Raw genomic sequence first — 11,163 nt, forward strand, 5'->3', positions numbered from 1 at the left:
TTAAGAATGTTTAAACTGTTACGTTGAGTAACGATTAACAAACTTCTTGCACATTTGACACAGAAATTTTCCCGTTTCATATGTAATTAGTTTTATATCAAACAGATCGCTATTTCGATCACTAAGTATCAACGGCAAGATATTAAAGATAACAATAGCAAAAACATTGATTCTTTTAATAATTTATAAATGTATCTGAACCGTCTTATCACAATCTAGTATAACTAAAAATGATAAAAATAACAATAACATTATATTGTATTATATTATAATACATTATATTATATTATATTAAACAGTTATAATTCAGCAGTACAACATAGAAAAACAAGCAAAAATAACAAGGAACAAGCCTTTAACATTCACCAAAGGTTTGTTCTAGTAAATGTTGCATGATATAACATAAAAAATGTCTTTTTGACATTTCAAATATATATTTATTAATTACTATTAACCAAACTGTATTATTCACACTTTTCGAAAAACTACCGGCTCAATTAAAATCGACCAAATTCTGCATTAAATAACAGATTTAATTTACAGATTCATGTCTTAAAATAGGAAAATCATGTAACTGCAAGAAGACATCAGATGTTTACGTATTGAATGTAAGTTACCGTAAGATTATGCTGAAGTTGGTTGGCAGAATTTACGTATATATATATATCTAACCTGTAAATTATGCTTATAAAGAAAATGCTTGGCAATGTCAATTATACCGTGTGACAACACAAACAACTATTGAACAATAAACACTGAGTATTGACTTGTATCGCATGAAAGCTAAAATATATAGCAAGATAAACATATAACAAAAACTATAATGTTATAACTGGTCATGGTACAGTAAATAGCCTTTTCACGAAGACACATGTATAGTAGCACCGTGACTATATTTATACCATGTAGCTATTGTTTTATTATATATAATATATAAACACTAGTAAAATTCGATATAAAAGATTCACTGTTAGTGTAGGACACGTGGCATGTCATCTCATTTACGATTCAGATTGTAAGAATTCTTAGACGCATAATCAATTAATCTCGTATATGAAGTTTTCGTCCTCTAGAAAATGTTCAATATCTTAATACAATAAGCATCTACTGGTAAATATATTTCACTACCTGTTTCCTTTATGGTGTTAATTTTTCATGCGTTGTGGATTAATACCATACTAAATAGAAAATGATTTTAAATTACATATATTACGAGATGATTAATTTTGCATTAAAACAAATACAATATTTTTTGCGAAGATTGTAATATTTGTTTCGAGAAATCGGATCCTGGAGAGGTTTCTTAAAAAGAAGTCTTACAGTCGCAATTAAGAGGCCAAGTAAAATATTGGAATACAAGTGATACAGCGGGATATATGGAACATTTACATTTGTACCGAGGCTGTGTAACTTTTCACTGTAAAATATACCAGTTCTTATGACATATAGCCTGCTATATTGACGTTAACGACATATACACCATGGCAATCTGATAACGATTAATTTACATGCATGACTTCAAACATTCGTCCTGATCAGCTAAACGAAATATTACTGTAAACCGAATACTTTCGCGTGCGATTTATTTTCTCGTAATTCGCAACCAATCAGAAATCGCGAAAATGAATTAATTAGAAGTGCCCATATACAATTAAATCGCTGTTATTGCCATAAAAACGCCAAATAAAGTCATGTCGTGAAATGTAGTTGGGCATAAATACGCCAAATAAAGTCATGTCGTGAAATGAAGTTGGGCATAAATACGCAAAGTAAAGTCATGACGTGAAATGTAGTTGGGCATAAAAACTTCAAATTAAGTCATGCCGTAATATGGGCATAAATACGCAAAATTAAGTCATGCCGTGAAATGTAGTTGGGCATGAATACGTAAATTAAAGTCATGACGTGAGATGTAGTTGGGCATAAAAACGGAAAATTAAGTCATGCCGTAATATGGGTATAAATACGCAAAATTAAGTCATGCCGTGATATGTAGTTCGGCATAAATACGCAAAATTAAGTCATCGTGAAATGTAGATGGGCATAAAGACGCAAAATTAAGTCAACGTGAAAATGTAAATGGGTATAAATACGCAAATTTAAGTCGACGCGACCACATGTTATTTTACAGTCTTACATTATCTTGCCAAAGTAATCTATACTTGTTTACTCCGAGGTTAATTTGATGTTTACTGTGTAAACTTACTTATACATATTGGCGAATCCAAACATTAGTTTACTAGCACGTCTGGCATTGATGATATATATAACGTCAGCACAGTCCCGATGACATGCAGAAATTACACAAGATTTTGTCGCATCATTAAAGACATAAAAAAGCAATAAAATAAGGTTACCTCTAAAATATGTTTACAGGAATTTCTGACGACTAAATAAAAACAATTTGACGTTCCTCAATATTTTGTCTACATATGTGGCATATGCGTAGCGAACTGGCGCAAACCCGACAGCACGTGTGTCCGCATGGGTGTAGCCTGGTGTCTCTGGGGTTCATCATACAAATGTTACACTCTGGAATATAATAAATACATAAATAAATATTGCATTATGCACAAACAATAATTCATTCAAATAAGGACAATTACGTGGGCAAACGAGAGATAATACAAAATATTACACGTTACAAGGACATATAGCAATAGATTACACTAAAGTCCTGTAAAAGATAAATACATATACAATAGATTCTATATTCAAATGATTGGCAAAGGATAGATAATACAAATATTACGCATTTAAAAAGAAACAGATTACTAATATTAAATGTTCACTAAAAAGACAAATAAAACAAATATAAATATATTGTACTGTTGCAATATTACGCCCTGAAACGATCGGGAATGTGTCTGGATGCGTATGCGTGTACGTGCAGACATGAACGTTTGCGAATTGGTACGTGTGCGTTTTTATGTACAGGATGGTGATAATAGCGAATGAATGCATGCATTTTATAAAGTTGTCAGAATGACTGCTTTCGTTTGAAATTAGCCTTAATGCTGATGTGTTCTTAAGACAACTAACTTAAATAGTATACAAACCGAAAGTAAAAACATCATCTGAAATTCGAAAAATTATGGGTGTATTGCGTTTTAATTCTATTATAACACTAGACAGAAATAACAAAAAGATTCAAATATCACAAACGACAAGATATAGCGATTCAAAAGTGAAAAGTATTGTAATCCTTTGATCTAATATGTATTCAAAATTCACGGTAAACATGCATAATATTAAGCATGCATACAATGGATAATATGGAAACAAACGCGAATGTACTCATGCTTAGTACATCTCATCAACTTATTTTAATAGCTCACACAGCATATGTACCACATTTACTCAATCGAGATAATAATCTGATAAGTAATGAATATAATCAAATTTCTAAACAAGAATACGCTTTAGGAAAGTTAAAGAAATGAGGAAGAAGGAAGTGATGAATAAAACAAGAGGTATGTTAAAGCTATATCTTTAAATCAAATTAACGCAAATCAAACCTCATCAAGTCAGACTAAAACCAAACAATATCGACAGCAGGGACAAATCATCTAGGACGGAAGATGTACTAATTCTAGCAAATTCGTCAGGAACAAACAGCATTGATATGCCATAGTCAGGTTGAGAGTGTACTGACGGGAGTGTGAATAAGAATGATAAAATGTTTAAACCTGGTTGGATCACGGGAGTTGTGGGTTCTGTTTGATTACACTCTGAAGAACAGAATTTTCAATGCATTTACAAAACAACATTATCTTAGAATCATATCTTTCCTCGCCGATTTGTTTTCATTTCTGTAACTGACAACTATTCATGTGCTTATTTTCGGTTTTGAGGTGTAAGCAAAAAGTAGTTTTGTGATCCTTATTAATTCACCGGAAAAAAAGTGTTACAACCAACTAATTCCTTTCAAAGTACATAAAGAAAATGTCTACCTGGCTCGTCCACTTCTTCATTCACAGGAATTTGAGCCCCTCTACGAGATCTCCCTACAAATAAATCATGAAAACAACACATACTACGTGACACGAAACATTCGTTAAGTCGTTGTGTGTCAACCTTTGTGTTTGGATAATGTTCTTTTGAATTGCAGTTATGAATACATTAATGCTTAGCCAACATAATTTGAAAATCCAATGCTCTAAAATATTTCCCCTTTTGTTCATATTATGTATTTATTTAGCTATTGCCACACTTTCAGTAAGGAATCTCTACAATCTAATCCACTGATATTGGACTTTGATACTCTATCTTGAAATTCGGTCATGTATGAATAGCTTTTTATTTCTCGATGAATTATTTTTAGAATGATATTATGCAGCATTTGCAAAACAATAATCTCTTTAGGTTTAGACTTATGTCTAAATTGGTTAACAGTGGAAGCTACATGCTTATTTTACATCATATTTTAGAAGCTATAAAATACTTTATTTAAAACTAAAATATCATTATGTATTGATCACACACTACACTTAATGTAAATAATAGAGATAACTTATAAAACCTAGATAGTAAAATTCATTTTTTATGAGCACATCATACGATATAACTGAAGCACATTTATAGGTTCTCATGGAATTTATTACATCCGTAATATACAGTCGTTATTACAGAAACGGTGTAATGTGTAGGTGTGCGTACACATGTTAACCATTCTTTATAAAATCAAGTCTTACTATGAAAAGTTAGCAGATACATTCGCTCTTTCAAGGATATCAAACTCTGCCGCAATGCTTGAACATATGTTGACGGTCTTTCTTCGTCTGCAAGAAAAGTGTGAAATAGTCGTTGGATAAGAGAATCGAAGGAAAGGCTAGTGTATATCTACTTATCTCTGGTGAAGTGACCACATTACAGTAATAGAAATTTCACTACTAGATTTGGATTTCTAAATATAACAGATCAAATAGAAGACTCTACAAAAACTTCTGAATCCGGAATAACTCTAATTAATATGCAAATACATACTTCCTTTTCTTTACATATTATAAAAGTATCTTTTTAATGTGAGTAATACCACATGATGTTTTTAAAGCTATTTGCATTCCAATATAATTATTGCTAATAAGACTTGAGTTACGCTTTATAGAAACGAGCCTTTGCTGTTTAAGGTTTTCAATGTGCAGTCTATATGGATCATTTATGCACGTCTGCAACAATGACTATGGAAACATTTTTGTTTTAAATATTTCATGACATCTGTATAATTGTTACAATAACAATTCTATTTCATTACCGGAAATGTTCTTCATTCAGATTCTAAAACATAAAAGTTGATTTTATGACATTGACCTGTATTCGTACCTATTCCGGACAATACAAACCTGTACGAATGGTTGATTCGTTTTCGTTTCCGATGCTGTTTTCCGATAGGACTTTTGCACACCCTAAAACAACGATTATTCTATAACTAAAATATTTCCGTATGTTCTGTTTGTAACGATAGCTATATACTGCGAATCAATTATATTTAACAGGATATCTATTTTCGCGTTACTTAGAAATGTTATCAATAAGAAAATCATATCTCGTATAATTGGTTCCATAAAATTGATTATAGACAACGGCGTATCAATTCAATTGAGATGGTTACTTATAAAAAAAAGTTTGCAAAATCACGTTTTCATCGATGTGTCGAAATTCTTTCCTTGATGTAAAGTACAAAATACTTTGAATAGATGCAGCGTTACTTACTAAGTGATCTTATGCTAAACGTATTAATGCTTAATAAATTAGCCATTTACTAATTATAGATAAGTCTTGACAAGTTAACAACTATATTATCCCGAATGTAAGTATGGAGAACACTTACGTTTTATTACGAATTCCATGATGAATAATACAATCATGACAAAAACAACAACACTCAAGATGAAAGCATCCTCAAAATGGGAATGTACGCCTGGCTCCTTTTTCACGTTGACAACATACATAGCAATGTTTGTCACCAGCAAAATACCTTAAAGCAGTCAAATTAAAAGAAAGTATCGCTGATATATTAATGTCTTCATTCATGATATAAAATGGCACCACATGTTTGCCTTTGGATTGAAAAAAATACAAATTAAGTTGGCATTTTCCACACTCTGTTTCACTTATTAACATAGTATAATGCACAAAATGTAAATATGAATGTTATTCACTTTTATTTTTTCCAGTTATGGTCACCTGCAATAAGAAATACCTTGGGTACGCATGGTCACAAATGACAAATGGTTATTTTTTTTATTATTCACTGTTTTTGTAATATTTATGATAATACAATATATTGTGCGGAAAGTCATTGGCTTGGTTATCTTCATGCTAGAATAGAACGTACCTGTAGCTATTTGAGTGATCAAAAGAGGGGCTCGAAACGTTCGAAAATAAAGGTGAAGAGTACAGAAAATCACTGCAAGCAAACAGGTGGCAAAAGCCATCATAGTGACATCACGACAGGTGAGAAACCAGCCTGTAAATGTGAGGAAATAAAATACAAACTAAACTATACATATAAACGAAGGACAAAGCTGCATATAAAGGACACCAGCTTACTAAAATGTCCTATATATACAGGTGTCCTCTATATAGAAGTTAAGTATATATTACGACTGATGGTTCTGTTATCTATAGCAGGTTTGACTGTAGTTAAGTAACTTAACTTTCACGGATGTCGCGACTTTGACTTAAAAAAGAAATACTTTTAACGAAATCAAGTCCCATGTACACGGTATGAGTGTCTGTGGTGATTGGGGTATGTTTTGGGAGATAGCGGTACACTTCATGCTGTGTCCCATTGTGCTAGCGAGATCTGTCAACGTTATAGCGCTACCTTACAGATACTTACCTGGTATATCTGCGTAAAAGTATGTAATACCACTGCAGCAGGTGAGTGAGTCCTGCTGACGACACTGGGACCACATTCCCATCCGTACGATCACGTTTGAGTAGTGTGTACTGACCACGCTGAACCACAAAGAACTAAAAATCGCAACACTAAACAACACAAACATCAGGAGATGTAGAAGCCAGGTGACCACGTAACGTGCGCGATTTTCCTCTGGTACTGCATCATATACTTGACAAATAATTTTCGGAAGACCAATCCCTATTATAAAAATGAATGTCTTCCCTAAGTTCAACAATTTTCCATCGCACACAATAACAGGAGGAATGCCAAACAGCACTACAGTTATAATCATTACATAAAAAGCACCTGAATCATTTTCCGACACTATCTGGTAGCCACCTGTATTGATACTACCATATAATTTATTTTGATGCAGCAATGTCGCCGACAGTACCAAAGTCCCTGCAAGAAAAATGAATAAAATACGTTTTAATTATTGAATAGCCGTGTAATTAAACCATTCATAAATTAAGCGGCGAATGTATTTTAAAACACTTATTTCGTCTTTTCACATTACAGAATTAGCCCCTTGCGGGTAGGTATCGATTGTTACGTTACTATTTTGTGAGCGTAATTCACGTCGTTTTCTCGGGAAAGTATGACGTTAATCCCGCACACACATGGCGTAACAATCAATACCTACTTACAAGAACAGATAACTCTGTAATATAAACATACATTTAATTTATAGAGTTACAGATGATGACATATGCTTAGATAAATAAACACAACAGAATTACCTATCTATACGTTCGATGGTATGGTCATTAATGTATCGTAACTAAGTTGTTGATGTACTTATTACAGAGAAAACGTAGCACCATACATCCTCGGGGGAGACAGCAGGAGATCGTAACAGAAAACTTCCATACTTTCTTCATGAAATCATTGAAAAGTCATAGAGTTGGCATCGAAACAATTTTCTTCAAGGTACAAGGCCCTCATTAGAGCCTTTTCTAGAATGGACGAAGAGTTTTGACAATAATTGGAGGAATTGCATCAGGGTCACTTCAAAAGGGAGTCCGACCAATGCAGTTTTGAGAGAAGACATCAAACATGTTGAACTTGGAGAGATATCTACACGATATAAACACGTTTGACATATTAAGCAAACATATTATCGTGAATAGAAAAAAAAAATGGAAAAAAATGATAACAAATAAAGATATTATCGAAAATTAACTTTGTTCTTTTACTTACAGTTAACGACCATAACGAAAGACATTGCAACACATCCCATGTTGATACATCTCTCATCAGCGTCGTCATCCCGTGAGCATTGCTTAGCTGTACAAATCACTAGGAGTAGGACTGAAATTCCTAAAGCAACGCCGAGTAAATTCCTCACCACATGAAGAGTGTGTATGGCCTGAGGGTCTGAAGTAAAACACAGAAACAAATGGACATGTATTTTGGTATATTTTACTATTAACCTTTTTTGGATACAATATTTAGCCAATGTCAGTTTTGAAACACTTTTTTTTTCGCTCAAAGTCCATCACAGTAAATTGCTATAAATTATTTTATTCTTAGATATTACCTTTGAAGTCATGGACAAGGAGCAAACAAATCATCATATTATTTTGTCTATATGGCTGGTTATTTACACGGGTAATCATTTTCGCGATTTGAACAAAAATGAGAGTTAAGGCTAAAGCTATGCAGCCAAAAATTTGGAGCACTACATGAATATTATATTATGAATATTGTAAAAATGATAGAATTGAATTTTAGCAGGCTATAATTTTCACGATCTAGCTTTAAAGGTTTATATTTCTCAATATTTCGCGAAAAATATCACCCCCGCGAAAATAGCTAGATATACTTTATATGTTAGAATGTATAGAAAACTTACAAATTTCACCATAAAATGTAATTTACATGAACACTAAATGCACCGAGGACATACAATTCGTGGATGGTCGACGGAGCGATATAATGGAATTATATCAAACTACATTCAAACCTGTAATTTTAAGCTTTTGAGGTGATGAAGTTATTTGTTACGTTACGATACATCAGCATTAAGTCTTACTTAAAACGAAAGTAGTTACTCTGATAACTTAACATTTCCAATCAGCAATGCATGTACACATTCACACATTCATCCGAAAGCTCGCTCTTGCTTTACTTTTTGAGATATATCCCTATAAAATCGATTTCTCTCAATGATGTCTGACAAACCGTCATGTGAATAGCCTTACTCACCCGTCTCCAGTCCGAGGCCTCCGCTGCACGATACACTGTCGTTGTACAGATATTGATGCCATAGCCCCTGGTGTCCGTTATATGTTATATTATCAGAACTATACACTGTATAAGACTTCCAAGTTGGGGACGAAAATCCGGCTATAAGAAGTATAACCCCTACTGTGAATAAGTTTGAACGTATATAATTGAGGACCGACATATTCACAATGTCTGTCAGCTATACATTCCTAGCTTTCAGTTTCGATTTTCGCTCCCAGTGAGTAAGCAGAAGTTGTTTACTGAAAAAGATATGTATAACTCGGTCAGGTGTTCGCTATAACATTACGCAGCTACAGAGCTCCCGGCATGGGTTCAGTATTCAAAAGCAGCTAAATATCATTCCACAACATTATTTTGAATTTGATAACTTGAAGAAAAGTGTAGTAGTTACAACGAAAATAGCACATTGGTTTTATTTTCAAGCTGGTGATGCTGTTTAGCAACCAGTTTGTTATAACATCAGAAATTCACGCATCTAGCTACATAATACATAAATACTTGACATAAATATATTAACATACCCATCCAGAAAATATTTTCTTTTGACTTCGGGTTGTCTAATGACCCACCAGTTTTCCTTCTATTTTGTATGATCCTTATCTTACTTTGCATTTGAATCCTTTCTGCTGTTTCCATTGTTTGTTAAACTGATGAAATGATTTGTAGCATGGCCCACAAGCAGACGATATTTAATAACCATGGCACATATATGCAACATCTCACAAACGTGTGCTACACATATATATATCTCACATTGCACGTAATACTACACACAATATCCATTTATGGCTAATCAGGATTACATTCATGGAAATGGCTGGTACCGTGTCTTTTTCTGTTACTCAACATGTACACTTAACAATGGAGATATGTGTAAATGTTCTGGTAGGAAACCAGTGGCACTTTGGTTTTAACACAAATATAACTTCTTTGAGTGTTTTGATGGTTCTAAATATCGTGTTAACAATAACATGGTTTTGTGATTAAAATACACACAAAAACATAAACAGTACAGACAATATTAATCAATCAACATCGCTGATTATCTTAAATTCATATTACTCTAAAACCAGAGAAGCTAAATAGCTGTTGTAATTATAGAATATCCAATTCAACAGACCTATTTATAATCACAATATAATCGTCTATATAAATGCATTTTCCTACCCCTGGCAATGGAAAGGGAGGTAATATATCACTAGTTACCGTAGTCTGGTGCTCACACGATTATCTTTATTGTCAAATAGGATTACATGACTATGTCAGGGGCTACACATGTGTGTACAATGAGGTGTGGTGATAAATGCAGTATACCCATTTGGAACAGCTAGGAGGAGAGATAATCGTATATTTACCTTGCTGACATGATAAGATTAGCCAACATGACACGAATATCATACCTGTGTTTCTACTAATGGGTCTATTAATAATTACATTATAGAATCAGCATTTTTTATCTTCACGAATAGTATTACTGTATAATTATACACGACTAGTTTAAGGTGATTTCCACTGCGTATTTACTTATATATTGGAAATACCTGGAGAATTGTTACGGCCCAATGATTTCACACACAAAACACTTAATATTATATCGGAGCAGATGTATTTCTACTTTTGGTTTGAGTATAAAAAGGAAGCCAGAATCACAATTATACCTTGTGGTATAAAAAATTGTATTAGGATACATTGTGAAAGTTAGCAATACGACATGAATATCATAATTGTGTACCTTACCTATTGTTTCATTAATTATTACATAATATAAACGGCATGCAGTGGTTTTCATCTTCACCGTGTAGGGCTGTACCTAAAATGTAGCTACGCAGTAAGTGTTCTCTTACAGCGTATTTAGTTATAATGGAATTCCCAACACAGTCACGGCTTGTTATAACTCAGTAATTTCGCACACAAAGCAGTTTTAAATGTTGTATTGAAACAGATGCATTTCTACTTTTGGTTTGCGTATACAAAGTAGGGGAAAAGAGAGTGGAGGATAATTTCAC

At 33.1% G+C, this 11,163-nt stretch overlaps 1 protein-coding gene across 4 annotated transcripts; it reads right to left on the reverse strand.

Annotated features, from left to right (window-relative positions):
* Positions 1-251: 251 nt before the first annotated feature.
* LOC138321034 (uncharacterized) lies at positions 252-11,035 on the reverse strand. 4 transcript variants are annotated; one of them, XM_069264425.1, is made up of 11 exons: positions 10,895-11,034; positions 9,116-9,396; positions 8,108-8,284; positions 6,845-7,309; positions 6,338-6,469; positions 5,831-5,977; positions 5,343-5,405; positions 4,695-4,781; positions 3,954-4,007; positions 3,690-3,731; positions 252-2,532 (listed from the first exon to the last, which is right to left on the reverse strand). In XM_069264425.1, exons 2-11 carry the CDS (start codon positions 9,315-9,317, stop codon positions 2,390-2,392), a joined length of 1,512 nt encoding a protein of 503 aa, XP_069120526.1. In that variant the 5' UTR covers positions 9,318-9,396; positions 10,895-11,034; the 3' UTR covers positions 252-2,389. The 4 variants fall into 4 exon arrangements, with proteins under 4 accessions (XP_069120526.1, XP_069120527.1, XP_069120524.1 ...); XM_069264426.1 differs by lacking the exon at positions 3,690-3,731; XM_069264423.1 differs by lacking the exon at positions 252-2,532 and having other exon boundaries at positions 3,060-3,731; positions 10,895-11,035.
* Between the last annotated feature and the right edge of the window lie 128 nt (positions 11,036-11,163).

Source organism: Argopecten irradians, chromosome 4 (assembly GCF_041381155.1).
Source record: "Argopecten irradians isolate NY chromosome 4, Ai_NY, whole genome shotgun sequence".
Lineage (NCBI taxonomy): Eukaryota > Metazoa > Mollusca > Bivalvia > Pectinida > Pectinidae > Argopecten > Argopecten irradians.